Raw genomic sequence first — 17103 nt, forward strand, 5'->3', positions numbered from 1 at the left:
ACCGTTAAACTTAATTTCTCTTTTACAAGTGATTATGACATATGTTATCATATAGAATGATTATGAAAAATCATTCGAATTGTTTTCTTGTTCCCATTCTAGAAATGGCTGAATGGGAACAAGCTCGAAGTACGTTAAATGGGAGTGGTACTGAAAGTCGAGCAATGAGACAACGTGGAAGAGTGCATCGTCGAAGGACTTGTTTCAGTAACGATTCAGATTCAGATTCTGAAGTCATCATGAATGACGTTCCGAGTTCAATACAAAACATCTTTAGGGATGATAGAACTCGGCATAGGGAAGGAAGAAGATTCATCTTCACCTTTTTGGGTTGAAACTAGCAGAATTTTTCTCTTATCATATATTAGTCAATACATGGAGAGCTTTAGCTATATTGATGGATTCTATTTCAAGTCATTGGGGCGATGTATTGGCTAGTATTTATCATAATTTTGGTCCAAATGAGAACCTTTGGGTATACACTTAAGCGCTTGAAGCTGGGTGGGAGAAAAAGGATGTTGAAGCTAAAATTAAGAGATCATGGCTTCTGAAGACATGTCCTAAGCCTCGATTTTATCAACCTTCTCCTATAGACAAGCTGGCTAAGACTTTGGCTAATAGTGTTGTAAATTCTCATCACCGGCGTAATAAGGACAATGACATGTAAATGCAGGCAAATATTTATAAATTCTTTTATGAACAAATATTTTGTCTATTCTATTATATTTTCTGCTCATTGGTTTGCATACCAGACTGTTGTAAGAGGATGAGACTTAAAGAATCTATGTGATCTTAGTCACAAATATGGTTTTTTACACACTAATAAGTAATTTTCACTTTTGATTAAACGTTTGGTAATGTCAATGATAATTGGAAACTACGTGACTTTTCGATTCTACACTAGATGCGAAGTCATTATGGGAATTGATTTGCTTGAGTGTGTATATCACGTGCATAATTGATGAGTGATACTTGCATGATTGTCTCTTATAAGTATAACAGACTATGGCTTCAAAATATATAATTGTTGATATGAATTAGGGTGATAAATTGAATGGCAACTTATAATATATGGAGCCGTAAGATGTGGTATGTACTGGAAGAGCAAGATACTCTGAAAGGTATAAACCATGTTATGAGTCACCCTAAGGAGGGTAATACTGTCCAGCACAGTACAGATCCAGAAATGATTGCTCAACTTAAAAAATGTTAGTCATATTCTCTGTCATGAGCAGCAAGTTCAGGGAGTGATGCGGTCTTTTTCCCAATAGTTGGAAACTTTTAAAGGTTAATATAACCTCCAATAATAATATCAAAACCTTTGCTGATATTATCCGCCTTTGTGAAGCTTGAAGATGAGCGACTTGATGCTGCTAAAGCTATACCTAGTGCCTATGTAACAGAATCATGTGGTAAAAAGCTTTAAATCTTTAAGCATATGAATAATTAAAAACAAAAGCGGAAAAGGCAAGGAGACCGAAGATGAATCCTCCAAGAAAAGTAACCTGCCAAATTCTAAGAAGGAAAACGACATAGAAGAAAGATAAAAGTGAGATGAAGTACTATAATTATTGGTACTTGTTCTTCTTGTATAGATTTCGTTTCAGCAGATATTGTGAAGAGTACTCTAGAGAATGTTTTCTATGGTTTTGGACACACATGATAGTTTCTTTGTGTTAAATAGTAATTATTTTATTTATAACTACTATGTTGACTGTTGTGTTTTGCCATGCTATTCTAGTAACAATGATGTTGACTTTATTACATGACGTACAAGATTAGGTCACATAGGGGCAAGATCGAATGAATAGATTGGCCAAGGAAGGACATTTAGGTTCTTTCTCTAAAATTGAAATGGCAACATGTGAAAATTATCTTGCCGGAAAGATTACACGTAAACCATTTGGAAAGGCTAAAAGAGCTGATTTTTCATTGTAATTAATCCATTTTGATATCTGTAGTCCAATGAATGTGAGGGATAGGTCTGGTGCTTTATATTTCATTACGTTTATTGACGATTTTACGCGCTTCGGTTATGTCTATTTGATATCTCATAAATCTGAAGCACTAGAATGCTTTAAGAAATATTTGAATGAAGTTGAGAATCAATTAGATAAAAGGATTAAGACCTTAAGAACCGATAGAGGGCGTGAATATCTATCAAATCAGTTTGAAGAATTGTGTAATGAAAAAGGCATCACCAGACAGTTAACTATTCCTTACACACCTCAAAATAATGGTGTGGCAGAAAGGAGAAATATAACACTGTTGGACATGATAAGGTCTATGATGGCGTAGACAAATTTACATATCTCCTTTTGGGAAGATGCGTTATTGACTGCAGCCTACATATTGAACAAAATGCCTTCTAAATCAGTTTCTTCCACCCCTTATGAACTATGGAATAGTCATAAATCAAACTTAAATAATTTATGACCTTGGGGTTGTGCTGCGTATGTAAAAGATTCTTTTAGCACGTTTGAAAAATTAGGTCCAAAAGGCAAGAAATGTATCTTCATAAGATATTCAGAACACTACAAATGGTATGTGTTCATTGGTGAATTCGAGGATGGAAGTGTTACTGGGATTGAATCACGATATGTCACATTTTTGAAAAATAATTTTCTAAAGAAGGGCGAGGTAAGGAATGGAGAGACTCTTTATGAAATGTTGAACTCATATAGCCAGCAAGTGTCTTCTGACACAGTTGATAATCAAATTAATCAGGATCTTGTTCTTGATACAAGTGGGAGTGGGAGTTCCCAATCCCAAAAATCCTTCTGACGAATCTGAATTTCAACTACGAAAGAGTACTAGAAAAAATATACTCAAACGTACTTATGAGATTGAAAATTACGTTTTCTTGATGTCTCCCATAGAAATGGATGAGCCAAACTATGCGACTGAGGCTTTATCAAGCCCTAAAAAAGATGAGTGGATGAAAACAATGAAAGAAGAATTAGAGTCAATGAAAACCAACAAAGTCTGGGATCTAGTTAACCTTCCGCCTGGGCGTAGAGCCATTGGGAACAAATGGGCTCTTAATGTTAAACACAAAGCGGATGGGTCAATAGAAAGATACAAGGCACGATTAGTGGCAAAAGGCTTCACTCAAGAAGTTGGAGTAGATTATGAAGAAATATTTTCACCAGTTGTGGAGTTTACCTCAATTCGCTTACTTTTGGCTATTGTTGCAAGTTTGGATTTGGAATTACACCAAATGGACGTGAAGACAGCTTTTCTCAATGGAGAACTAAACGAGAAAATCTACATGGAACAACCTGTAGGCTTCATCGTTAAAGGCTAAGAAAAGAAGGTCTGTAAATTGAAAAGATCTATTTATGGCCTGAATCAATCTTCAAGGCAATGGTATTTGAGATTTTACAAGAAGGTGAGACGGTTTATATAATTTCACCATGATCAATGAAGACCATTGCATTTATGTGAAGAAGTCCAATGGTATATTTGTAATTCTTTCTCTTTACGTGAACGATATTTTATTGGCCGGAAATAATTTAGAGTATTTGAAAAGGCCAAATACATAGACAGCCACCTAAAGTTGTCATGCTTTTTCACTTAGACATCTAAACTAAGGTTGTTTCCTATTAAACACCTAATGTTAGTAGGTAGTGTGTCTATTGAACCCTTCTCAAACAATTAGTCAAAACAATAAAATGTATGTAGCTCACTTGTTGATGGCGTGGCAAATGACGAAGGTAACAGAGACATGTGGCTTTTATGCCTAAGTAATTATTGAAAAATTGTTGTTGACCCAAAAAAAAATCTATTTTCGCACCCCCTGCCCGTTCCTTCATCTTCTCTCCCCTCCCCACATTCAACGTACTGAGAAGCCAAAGTAAACAAATGATAGAATAGAAAGTAGAACCTAGTAAGTTGGGAAACTAGAGAATCTAATATAAGAAAATACAGAGTGCCATAACAGTACATGAGAATGCTTTTGCTTGAAAGAAATACAGAATAAAAGCATTCTAATTAAAATCGAACAAGAGTTCAAAGAAACCCACTTAGTTGATGGTGGATTTTCGAAAAAGAATTAACATCCGGCGAAGCTGGCTGATTTCTGATAAAAAGATTTGACAACAAACATCTTTCTTAATCCTTTAATGGTAGAAAACAAAACACTCCAAATTTTTGTGTTTGACATCACAAGAATTCATTATTTTTAAGGCTCTAATCGAAACCCATCTTCAAAATACTGATAGAAGAAGTGGATAATCTGTTCTTGAAATTTTAGTTTCTTTCTTTATATGAATTATTGGGTGTAAATTTATTTGGTTTTCTTTTATGGGTACTGTAAAATGTAAATGGGTCTTTTGAAAATGGATTTCATTGAATAATGATCAAAATTTGTTTCTTGCGCCATGCCACTCATTTGTGTTCAATAAACACCCGACCTTCCACGCGCTAATCGGAAACAAGAAAGACAAAAAACAGAAAATAGAGTAACAACGGGAAACAGAGAAAAAGAAAAAAAAAAGAAGAAACGACTAATCCATTTCAGAGGCCTTTCACGCGCCGAAAAGGAGTGGAATACACTCACTGCGCCATGCTACTCATTTATGTTCAATAAACACACTTCCCACTAACATTAGGTGTTCAATAGGAAACAACCTTAGTTGAGGTATTTAAGTAAAAAAGTGTGAGAACTTTAGGTGATTGTCTATGTATTTGGTCATTTGAAAACTATCAAGTCATGGCTTTCAAAGTCATTTGACATGAAAAATATGGGTGAGGCACATTATATCCTTGGAGTTAAGATCCAAAGAGACCATTCTAAAAAGTTATTGAGTCTATCTCAAGAAACTTATATAAAGAATATTTTGGAGCATTTTCGCATGAATAGTTGTAAATTCATGGATACTCCTATAGTGAGAGGTGAAACTTTAAGCCTTGAAATGTGTCCCAAGATTGAAAATGAAAAGGAAGACATGACTCGAGTTCTGTATTCAAGTGATATAGGGAGCTTGATGTATGCTATGATGTGTACTCGCCCAGACATTTGTTATGCCGTAAGTCTGGTTAGAAGCTATAAATCCAATTCTTGAAGAGATCATTAAAAAGAAATGATAAGAATTTTTCAATACCTAAAGAGAATTGTAGATTATTCACTATGTTATAGTGAAATTGATTTACTCTTCAGAGAGTATATAGATATAAGAGACATCATGGCAAGTAAATAAATAACATTACGTTACATACCTACGCAAAAATGATACATGATCCTCTTACAAAAGCAATATCTAGAGACATATTTGAGAAAAATATTCTGGCTCTAGGTTTGCGAAAGATATGTTAGTATTTATGTATTGCAAAATATTTTGGTTATTGTATACTCATCAATGTATTATTATTGAGATTGTATTGATATTATGTATGCATATGCTGATACCCTTTTGAAGGATATAAGTGTGTCGGACAAGTTGCGAGATCGACTCTCTCACATGAGCGATCATCTCTGACGTCGAGGAACGTGCAGAGATAAGATCTATTAGAACCTTGATTAGTGCAAGGTCATATATATTTTTGAATAGAATGATCAGTCTTGACTAGAGTTCAGACTTATGGATTTCATAATCCTTAATGACTTGTTTTGTAAGCCAGATACTAGTTTCTCTAAGAAATTGGAGTTGAGGATTATTGAAGTGAGAAACTCGGGTTAGACATCTAGAGGTGTCTAGATCAAGATCTGTACGGTGTTGAATGAATAAAATAATGAAACATGCGTGCCAATATAAGGTGAGAACACCATAGCATGTGTTTCATACCACATGTGCTAGCGACCAATGGGATAATAGAATAATGGATCCATGCTTTTTCATTATGTGAGATCCCGAAAAGTTATATTAACTTTTATTGGAATACCCTTTGACCTTTTACTGTATCTTAAAGTGTCAATCGATATTGCTACTTTAGCATGTCACTAATAGCCATGAGCGATTCGGCAATGCAGTGCATGTCTAGGAAAGCAGTTGATCTGGAATGAATAGATTCGAGTGGAAAGGGAAGACAACTAAAATTAGTAATAGCTTGTATTCACAGGTCGACCATTACACTTAACATGAGGGTATTGAGTGTAATTGTGGGTACAATGTTATATTTGAACTCGAGTTCACCTCTTCCAAGGACGAGGGATCAAATAACTACTACTGGAGTAGCGAATGACGTCTGAGGTATTGAGAGTAATAAGATCCTTATGTTGGTAATGCATCCTTTCCATATGTGATTGGATTTCTACATGGAGTTTTAGTACAACTTTAATGAGTTTGAAACACTATAGCTCTTAATGCTCGCAGGTCGCACGAACTATTTGTCTGTATGAATTACGTGTGTTATTGACATAAAATTGGTTTGGGTATAGCCCACCATGAGCGAAGTTGGATCTTGGGTCGCTTCATGTGGGCTGACCCGACCCATCTAAAAGAGATAAGGTAAAAGAAAGTTACTCAAAATAAACCACCATACACAGTTAAATAGTGATGGGGTTAATCCGTTTTTTTAACGAGGGTTAACTTCTCTTTTACATGAATCACGTTGAGTTTTCTTCTTCTCCCAGAAGAAAGAGAAAACAAAAACTTCCTTCTTCCTCTTCAAAAACCACACAAGCATAAAAGACACTTAGTTCGTGAAATTTTAACTTTGTTTCCAAGAGATTCAAAGTTTGACTTGGGGCAATTCGTTTGGTGGTGAGTTCAACGATATCCGCTAAGGGGCGGATCCACGGTATAAAATGCGGTTCACTTGAACCCGTGGTCCTCAGGTTAAAGTATATATATGATGTACATAATTTGGCAAAATTACATATACATATTTAATGGAACCCATGGTCAAAAGAGGTGAAGTGCTTTACTGGTTTTGGCTTCTTATTTCCACCGGCCTAAGGTCAAGGGATCACATCCCCCAACCAAAATTTTTGTTTATTTTTTTTCTTAAATATTTCTTTTCTTTCTATCTCTACTTACGTAACTTTCCTTTTTATTCTTTAAATCACTAAAACAATCAATTTTCATGCAACTTCCCGGTTTTCATATGCTTGAAGTTTACTCGATTTTCCCATCCCGAAATGGTGCACCATGAGCGAAGTTTGAAAATACAGTATACTAAAAATTAACCAGTCAAATCCTCAGTGCTGAAAAACTTTTCTCTAGTTATTAATGAGCAATGGTTGAAAAACAAATTCTGAATATTTTTTCCAAATCTTGCAAAAACAAAAAGAAAAATGAACTTGAATTAGAGCAAACTCCTAGATATTCAGAAGTCTAGTAATGTGTCATAAGCTAGCTACTTGTATACTATTCCTAAACATCATTATTAATTGCACACAGAAAAAAAATAAAGAACGTCTCATGGATAATTTTCCAATAATAATTACAACTTATATAAACAGATCATCCAACGCATGTCTTTGACCAGTTCATAATAGTAATAGACACAAGTAACTATACTGTTAAAGTTACTGTAAAGGAAGTCCACATAGTCAGAGAGTAGCTAAAAGGCTGCAAATGTGTCAGCTACAAAAGTAGACTGGGACCCAGTGGTTCAGCAATTTTATGGTTAGTTTGTCCAGATAAGTAAATGTACAATATACAAAGCAATTTAGCACCACAGAATTAGAGCACAGTTGCACATGAAAATGTCAGAATTGCCCTCCGTCGGCAGGCAGGGCTTCTGCTTTCTTCTATATATATATATATATATATACTACTTATGAGCCACATAAGCCAGCCCGTGCTGAGCCCGGGCCCAAGCCGAAGGTGGATAAGTAATACTTTTGATGTATTATCTCACACTGGGAAGGATTACGCATATCTTCCCCTACCTTGTGAGGATAGAGAAGTTGTTTCTAATACTTTTGATTGAATGAAAAGAATAATATGTGTTACATATCAAATTCCCGCCAAATATCCTTTTAGTTCCCCTCATCAAAAATAATCCGAGCAAACTGAAATTACAAAGCAAACTTAAACTACAATCACAGATACGTATTCATAGAGACATGTTTCTTCTTGTAAGTCAAATATCGAATTCTTAAGACTATCAATAGCAGGATTTACAACCAAAAACAAACAAATCCTAGATGTTATAGACCAGTCTAATAAATGTAACTCTCTTTACCGGAAAACAAGTAAAGCCAAAAAGCACTCACCATGGTCAATTTGGCTTTTTACATGCTTAATTTTGTAGCTAATTATTTTAGTGTTTTAAGAGTTTAACAAAGTAGCACTGTTTCTTAGCTACCATAACATGCATGCATTGTAATTGGGTGATCTTCATCAATATGGTTTGTTTCACTATAAGTGCAGCATACCTAGAGACTTTCGTAGATACATAACACATAAACATATATTGTCACTGAATAAACAAAGAATAAAAAGTACCAAGAGAAAATAACTGACTCATCACCAACAAACAACCTACGAATCCACTACTAATACAATTGGTTGCTAATGAACTAAAGAACATTCATTAAAAAACTCTTGCAAATAACTTCTCAAATATTTATTTTCCAATAATGGCCCAAAATCCACCTTAAACTTTTTCAGTTGAACAATGGACAACAATATACTCAAGTGGGAAAGTTTATTTTATAGTATATCTGAATTCTTTTCAAAAACAAGATGCTATTACACAGTGTAACCCTCTTAGAACCACATACTATATTGATGAGGATCATATATGAGAACAATTTGCCTCAAGTAACGCCTTCTCAAAATCTATGAGCTATTACAATATTATAGTTCTGGAGATGTTTCATGAAATAGGAATTATTCAATCCATCTTTATTTGTTATATATTACCAGAAAGAGTACCGACAAAATAAAAAGAACAATTGATATTATTGTATCAGTTGCTATAAGCAACACATGCAACCATAATTAAAGGTGAACTGATATTGATATATTTATCCCCTAACAGAAATTGTCTCTTGGAAGCATCTTTACTTGCATTTAGACTGCTTTGTTTAATTACTTTGTAGCCTTCATATCAAAGCGAACTCCGCTGCTTTAGACATTGAATGCTTGGGAATGAAATCACTCCAACATTCTCCTCTTTGATAACAAATTGATAGTTCATTAATCAATTCTCACACTCATCCAGGCAATCCCATGGAAAATGAGGGAATTATAATTATTAGATATACCTTTCTATAATCAAATTCTGAACCAGAAAGCTCTTTGTTGTAGGCTTGAGTAAGAATGTAGATGAGCGTAGTTGCTGAAATTATTGATCATTTTGAAGTGCAGTCATCTATGTTACAACCAGCGTTCTATCTATAGATATAGGGTGGCAACTGCAGGACCATAGTTAATGGACAAAACTAATTGTTTGTGAAACCCTCAGCCAAATCTTACCAACATAATAACGTGACAAATCTAACTTCCTTGCAATTAACCAAGAGCATGTTTAAGAAAATTGAAGACTGGTTCGTCTGTATTATTATGTTCTTGCAGATGGATAAAGAAGGAAATTATGCTCTGCTCCCTCTCATATCCGTGTCAACCGTTTAACTACCAAGTTCTGAATTTCAAAAAATAACAAATGCACAAATTTCTGGGAATTTTAACTACGGCAACCTCCTATTAGCAACATCAATACAGCCGCTAGAACAGAGATAATATCGTTTATCCTCTTTATCAATTAGATTAGTGAATGCTTAACTTCCTTTGCTTTTACAAGTCAACTAGATATGAGAAAATACTTTCTTCATCCTAGTTCTAAATTTCATGTGATTGAATAGGTCTAATTTTCATTTACATTTGCTTTTCTTTTTTCACCATAAATTTCGTTTTATTACTTACATCCTTTTGAATCTTTTTGCTTACAGTGTACCATGATGTTTCTATATTTCCTCTGAAGCATAGACCATTACTTAGCTAATTCATGTTGTTAGTTTCTTTAAAAGAAATAAAGCATTGCTAGGCTTCATTATGCCTCCCTATTGTGCTCTATTGTCAGTTCTTTTGGCAACAGCTTTCAAAACCATATATAGCCACACCCAAGTACGTAATCACTACAATGCAGAGTAAAAACCGAATCCAAAATACGATAAAAGTTACCTTCAGATTGTTCATTGAAGTCAGAGTGAAGGAAACATAAACTTCTATTCCAGTTGAGGATAAGACCTGAACCCCTGGAAATGCTAAAAATAGATTACGAAGCATTATTTCTTCTTCGAAATACTCTAATGACCAAGCTAAAACAGCTCCTTGACCAAGCTTCAAACAAAATAACAACTAAAAATAATGGATAGACACGTCAAATATGTCACTTATTTAGGCCTTATTACTCTTCCTAACCCAAATAGATATTTAAAATTTACATGCTCTCTGTTAAGTTTTATTGAATGGGGCGCTATTAAATAAATTTTAGGTTCCACACTCCACCATGCAAAGCGAGTGGTAACACTCATTCTAATGGCTCATATGCACTAATTGAATTTTATGTGACCACACAGTCCCTATAGCGAGAAGCCGAGAAGAAATCCAAAGTAAACACTTTAATTCGACGAGAAACCTGGGAACTGTAGTTGTTCCCGGTGCTAAAAAATGAAATATCGAAACAAACACAAACTTTTTCTAAAGGAAATCAACAAACCAAAAAGATACCCAAAGAAAGATTAAAATACTCAAATTTGCAGCCCAGGCATTCCTAATCAACCACAGACCTAACAAACAGAGAGCTCTAGTGAGAGGGAAAGAGTGAACTCACATGTAGATTCCACCGGAGAAAGAGAGCTTCAGGCGGAGGAGATAAGAGAAAAGACTGAAAGCCTAGGATTTTGTTACGCTTTCGTATTATCAAAAATGATGACAGGTGTCTGCTTGCGTAAATGTTGTGGGTCCCATTGCACTGCCGCATTTTCAAGTCTAATTTTGTCCTTGATTTTAGAGTTATTTACACAAAGTGAGACAAAGGTAAAATCGTAAAACTATAAGGGCATAACAAACAGTTTGCCAACTCCAATGCAGCTGTTGATATTCTTCAGCAGAACCATTGCGAATTCCCAAAATAACCCTGAGGACGACGAAAAGCACCTCAACTCCCGCTTCTAAATAAGTAGAAATAGAATATATATATATTATTGAGTCTTTGACAAGTCAATAATAACGTTCAAGTGACTCAAATGTCGATCTAGTAAAATATACTCCAAATCGAATATTTTGTCCAAAACGACCTTAGATCAACAATTTCAAAGGCAAAGGACCAAAGAAGCAAATCCGTCGTCCAACATTAGTAATGTAAACCATAAATCACGTCACATACAATAAAACAAACACCATATCTTTACTTTTATTACAAGTCTTCAAATATTACACATAAAGAAACAACTAACCCTACATACACCAGCATCACATTTTCTCATTTTTTTTTCCTTCATTAATCAAGGACAGGCGGATCTAGGACGAGTTACTAAACATATTTCAACTATATAGAAATACAAAAAAAGACATTAAAATATATACTCGTATTAATAATAAGATCGCGCTTATAATGAACGCACCTTACATTTCTTTGAAAGAAGTAAGCTTCTTAACTTTCTCCCAAGGCTTATCCCAAACAACAGCCAAATATTTATGAACAGAACCGCCGTCCTTGGCGTTGATAATAAGTCGATAATTTGTGCCGGCAACGACTTGAGTTTCTCCTTTCGCGATACTTTGAAATTCCAATTTTGTCCCTGCCGCTTTGTTTTGCTCATTCACCGCAAACTGCCCGATCGCCACCACATCAGGGGCATTTACGTCAGTTAAAGGCTTCCAACTACCTGCTGCGCCGCCCAACGCGGCGGAGATTTGGAAGAAAAAGGAAGAAATTAACAAGATTGAGAGAGTCACGGAGAAAATAGAGGTCAATTTGATGGTCATTTTTTCTTTTTCTTTTTCTTTTTCTTTTTGTATTGCGAGGATTTTGAGAATGAAAATACTGAGGAAAATGGTTATTTTTAAAAGAGTTTAATGGGTGCACTTATTTAAAGGAATTAGGTGGTAGGTACGTGGGGAACCGACAGTTGTCATGTGACTTGATTTCCAATATTTGCAGTTCACTTTCACGAAAGTTCTAAATTCCTGTTATGGGCAAGGGCCTGGGTTAGGTGTACGGAAGAGGTTCAGCTGTGTATATTAAGTTAAAACTTTCTTTTTATATATATAATTGGATATTGAATTTTTTTAATTTATTCATGTATTTACTTTCCTGTTTCTATCATTGGTTACTGCGCTACAAATAATATTTAGTAACGGTAGTACTTGGAGCGATCTTAAAGTCGCTACAAATTCATAAGTGACTAATTAAAGCTCTTTTTTGGTTGCAATTAGCAATCGCTCATATAAAAGATCTGAATTCATCATTGTCAAATTAAAAATAATGCAATTGAAATATATGTTGTTCGTTTAAAAGTTGAACAAGATAAAATGTCCATACGTTGAAGACGATTTATGAGATTCTTCAAAAAAGAAAAAGAAAAAGAAAAATCCATAACTAATATTGCCAACAGAATAACCAATACTAAACGAAACATTAAATTTGAGCTATTTCATTCTTTAAACAATGGGTTGTAGATGCTTATAATACTTAGTTGTTGCGCAAACTTTCAAAAGAAATGAGTTTTCTAACATTGTCCTTAGAATTTTCAAAAACAACCGCTAAATCCTCATCATCAATATCTTCTTCCGTGGTGGCAATAACCAATTGATAAGTAATGCCATTAGCAACTAATTGAAATTTTCCCTCCAACACTTTCCTAAACTTCAAATCAGAACCTTCTATTTTATCGTTGTACGCTTTTACTGCAAAATTTGCAATGTCTATCACTTTAGAATCCTTTAGATCTTTTATGGGTTGCCAATCATCTGTTGACGGGGACGGAGCTAGAGTATTCGGTACGCGAGCTGAAACATAGGAGAAGGTGGAAGCAACTACTACAATTGAGAGAATCACAAAAAGAAAAGAATTGAATTTGAAAGCCATTTTTCTTTTAAGAAAAATAATTTGCTAGTGGAGTGCTTAACACTAATGGTGATAGACTTATATATAGGAGAATTTGAAAGCAAGCATAGGCAAAAATAGGTAAGATGATTAGTTTATTACTTTAGAGGTGATTAGATTACGATGTGTATATGATTCGAAATAAATTAATTACCTAATTAGTCTAGGAAAAATGATTTGTTTCAAGTAGTGGTTTTAAAATAATTACAATTTTACTACTTAAGGAAGATTTGTTGCAATTCTAATAAAAAGATTTCTATTTCATTTGAATTGACATTATTGCATGAATCCTCATTAACATTGCATATTTTTTAATTATAAAAAGCCACCAAGGTGGCTACTTTTTTTTTTTTCAAAACGTGGAAAAATAAGAAATGAAAAAGTGAATTAGAGAATTTAATCTAACCTCACTAGGGTAGTAGGTCGTAGATGGAGAAAACAAACAACAACAAAAACAAATCCAGTTTGATCCCATAAACGAGGTATGTGAAGGGTAGTGTGTACACAGACCTTACCTATACCTAACAGAGATAAAGAGGTTGTTTCTGATAGACCGTCGGCTCAAAAAATAGTGAAGATAAAATAATCAAGTAGCAAAGAATAATAGCAATAATGTAACATGCGTGAATGCCATAGCATGTAATAATAAAGAAACATAAATAGGAAATTACAAAAATAGTCCTCGTACTAATGGCCAGCCTAGGAGGAACACACTATTATCTGTCAACCTACAACCCTAATCCTCGACCTCCACACCTTGCTATCGTGGGTCATATCCTCGGTATACTTAATTATCTCTTATAGCGGTGGAGCCAGGAATTTCATTGAGGGGGGTCAAAATATAAAGAAATAAACTCACCAAGAAGTCAAAGGGTGTCTTTACGTTTTTCCATACTTATTTGCACCTAATATTTAGTAAAAATTGTATGGGGAGCCCTATTTGGTCGCCCCTTTTTAACCTGTACCCGCTTTATTTTTCTGTTTGCATCCGTACCCATTTTTTTTTGTTAAAAACTTTTTAAAAAGACGATTTTGCCCTTCTTTATTAAAAGACTACTTTCTCTCCAAGTATACGCCATTCTACTGTCTCTGTCTCTCTTCTCCCGTTCTTCAGCACGTTTAAGCTGAAGTTTTAGCAAATGTACTAGAATACTTCAGCTTGTTTATACTGAAGTTTTCGAAAAAAAGCTCATGAAAAAGTTGTTTAATGTAGGACAAAATTTAAGCATGAACTAAATTTAACTTCAGCATGCAGGAGAAAATTACATAGTGCAGGAGGAAAACTTCAGCAGGTTTGTCCTGAAGTTTTTACAAATGAACTAAACAACTTCAGCATCTTCTGCTGAAATTTCTGAAAAAGCTCATGACAAAACTATTGAATCCAGGACAAAAGTTCAGCATATTTAATGCTATAGTATTAGCAAATGAACTAAAAAACTTCAGCTTGTTTATACTGCAAGACAAAGATTTCAGCGTTTTGGTGTGAAGGTTTAGCAAATTATGTAAAAACTCAGCTAGTTAAATTCACTAGAAAATTACATAGTGCAGGAGGAAAACTTCAGCAGGTTTGTCCTAAAGTTCTTACAAATGAACTAAATAACTTCAGCATCTTCTGCTGAAGTTTCACAAAAAGCTCATGACAAAACTATTGAATTCAGGACAAAACTTCAGCATATTTTAGTGCTAAAGTATTAGCAAACGAACTAAAAATTTTAGCTTGTTTATACTGCAAGATAAAGATTTCAGCGTTTTGATGTGAAGGTTTAGCAAATTATGTAAAAACTGAGCTAGTTAAATTCACTAGGAAATTACATAGTGCAGGAGAAAAATTTCAGCAGGTTTGTCCTAAAGTTCTTACAAATGAACTAAACAACTTCAACATCTTCTGCTGAAATTTCCGAAAAAGCTCATGACAAAACTATTGAATCCAGGACAAAACTTTAGCATATTTTAGTGTTGAAGTATTAGCAAATGAACTAAAATTTTTTAGCTTGTTTATACTACAAGACAATGACTTCAGCGTTTTGGTGTGAAGATTTAGCAAATTATGTAAAAACTCAGCTTGTTTAGTATCATGTTCTAGCAAACAAACCAAAAACATCAGCATGTTTGTCCTCATGACAAAACTATTGAATTCCTATGTGTCATGCATTTAACAGTATCCAGAAATAAATTTATTCTATAACTTCATACAAGTGTGATTAGAATATATGGGTTGATTGAATTAAAACTTCAAAAACTAATTGGAATTCTGAAGATGATTTGCAATACTTACAATGTATTTTGTAATTTTGAATTTGGAATTTGAATCTGGTTCAACTTTCTGGTTTCGTGATTATGGCAGATGCGAGAGAAGATCTGAGGAGGGACGGAGTGATGGAGGAGAACCGTAAAGTGATTTATGCATGATGCATCTTTTATATGTTTTGTCAAGGGTATAATGATCATATTATTACGGATGCTTTGTTAACCGGGTACCAAACCAATAATTTTTAAAAATAGGACACAAATTAAAAGGTGGCACAAATATAGGGTATGACTACAAATCTCCCCGATATTTACATCAAACTATAATGCTTATGTCTATGATTATACTTTAGGGCCCTTCTACACACTCTCAAAGTAAAAAAATAAAATATATATTTAGAAAATCAAAGATGTAATCACGGTAATAAGGAATATAGCGTGGAAATAGATGGTAGTTTAGGGTCCTAGTCCATAGTCTCAAAGTATAAACTAAATATTCATTATTCAGAGAATCTAAATGTGATCACGGTAATAGAAAATACAGCAATACTTGGAAATAAATTAGTATTTTCATTGTTTTCAATATCTATTCATCTTTAATTTGTGGATGATCAAAAGGCGTGATGGTTAAAATTCATTCACCCTTGATTAGTGATCATGAGTTTGAGATCTAAAACTGAATTTTTTTTGTTAGAGAATACTTTACTCCCTTAGTCCCTTTAAAGGTCGATCAAGTTCAAAACCGAATTAATCAAGTCGGCAGATCTAGCTCGAATATCAAAAGATTAAATAGAAAAAATGACAGTTGACTTCTATTTTTTTCTATTCTTTTATTCATTTTCTCTTTTAGTTCTTATTTTTGTGTTAAACGAGTCGTGGATCTTAACTCGCAAGTCACTAATCAATTCAAGCTCTTTTTTTTTTGTTGCAACTTAGCAATAACTTATATCAAAAGTTCTGAAATTCACTACTCTCAAAATTAAAGTATGGCAATCGAAACATATGTTGTCTCGTTTAAAAGCTGAACAAGATAAAACGTCAACATATACTATATATTAAGATGAATTATGAAATTCATCCAAACAGGAAATTAAAAAACCATAATTAATATAGCCAACATAATAAGTAAACAGTACGCTAAATTTGAGATTTTAATTCATACATATGCTTTTATTAAATAATACGATGTAAATGCTTATACATTTAATTTTTAAGCAAACTTTTCGAAGGAAATGAGTGTTTTAACATTGTCCCCAGAATGCTCGTTGACAACAGCCAAATAGTTAGTAGTTGTGACATTTTGTCTTGCGGATATAACCAGTTTATAGGTAATGCCATTAACAACTTGAAATTGACCCCCTAACACACTCTCAAATGTCAAAGGAAAACTATTTGATATTCTGTTGTATGCATCTACTGCAAATTCACCAACTTTCACCACTTTAGGGTCCTTTGCATCTTTTATTGGCTGCCAATCACCAAATAACTGGGACAGAGCTGGAGTATTCGATACAAGATCGGATGAATCCAATAACTTTCGACCGTCATTTGCCGCAGAAACATGGCAAAAGATGGAAGCAATGACTACAATTGAAAGAGTCATAAGAAGGAAAGAATTGATTTTGAAAGCCATTTTTCTTTTGAGAAGAATTTGTTATTGGTGTACTTTACACTAACTGGTGTGTGATATATTTATAGGAGAATTTAAAATATAGTCTGGTAAAAAACATAGGTAAGTTTTGGTAATTAGATGATAAGTTGATTACTTTAGAGGTAGGTATATGATTCACAATAAATTATCTGCCTAAGTAATCGAGGGAAAAAAAGGAATTATTTTTAAATAATACATAC

At 34.0% G+C, this 17103-nt stretch overlaps 3 protein-coding genes and 1 long non-coding RNA gene across 4 annotated transcripts; all 4 read right to left on the bottom strand.

Annotated features, from left to right (window-relative positions):
* Positions 1-7365: 7365 nt before the first annotated feature.
* LOC142166165 (uncharacterized) lies at positions 7366-11034 on the bottom strand. The gene is made up of 2 exons (XR_012696356.1): positions 10729-11034; positions 7366-10159 (listed from the first exon to the last, which is right to left on the bottom strand). It is a non-coding gene; the product is annotated as an uncharacterized LOC142166165 (long non-coding RNA).
* A 488-nt stretch (positions 11035-11522) lies between these two features.
* Positions 11523-11885, bottom strand: LOC142166461 (cysteine proteinase inhibitor 1-like). The gene has a single exon (XM_075225845.1). The coding sequence runs from the start codon at positions 11883-11885 to the stop codon at positions 11523-11525; it is 363 nt and encodes a 120-aa protein (XP_075081946.1).
* A 706-nt stretch (positions 11886-12591) lies between these two features.
* On the bottom strand, positions 12592-14003 carry LOC142166462 (cysteine proteinase inhibitor 5-like). The gene is made up of 2 exons (XM_075225846.1): positions 14000-14003; positions 12592-12938 (listed from the first exon to the last, which is right to left on the bottom strand). Exons 1-2 carry the CDS (start codon positions 14001-14003, stop codon positions 12592-12594), a joined length of 351 nt encoding a protein of 116 aa, XP_075081947.1.
* Positions 14004-16394: 2391 nt separating this feature from the next.
* LOC107816893 (cysteine proteinase inhibitor 6-like) lies at positions 16395-16900 on the bottom strand. The gene has a single exon (XM_016642641.2). The coding sequence runs from the start codon at positions 16883-16885 to the stop codon at positions 16463-16465; it is 423 nt and encodes a 140-aa protein (XP_016498127.2). The 5' UTR covers positions 16886-16900; the 3' UTR covers positions 16395-16462.
* Positions 16901-17103: the final 203 nt, after the last annotated feature.

This window comes from Nicotiana tabacum, chromosome 11 (genome assembly GCF_000715075.1).
Source record: "Nicotiana tabacum cultivar K326 chromosome 11, ASM71507v2, whole genome shotgun sequence".
Taxonomy (NCBI): domain Eukaryota; kingdom Viridiplantae; phylum Streptophyta; class Magnoliopsida; order Solanales; family Solanaceae; genus Nicotiana; species Nicotiana tabacum.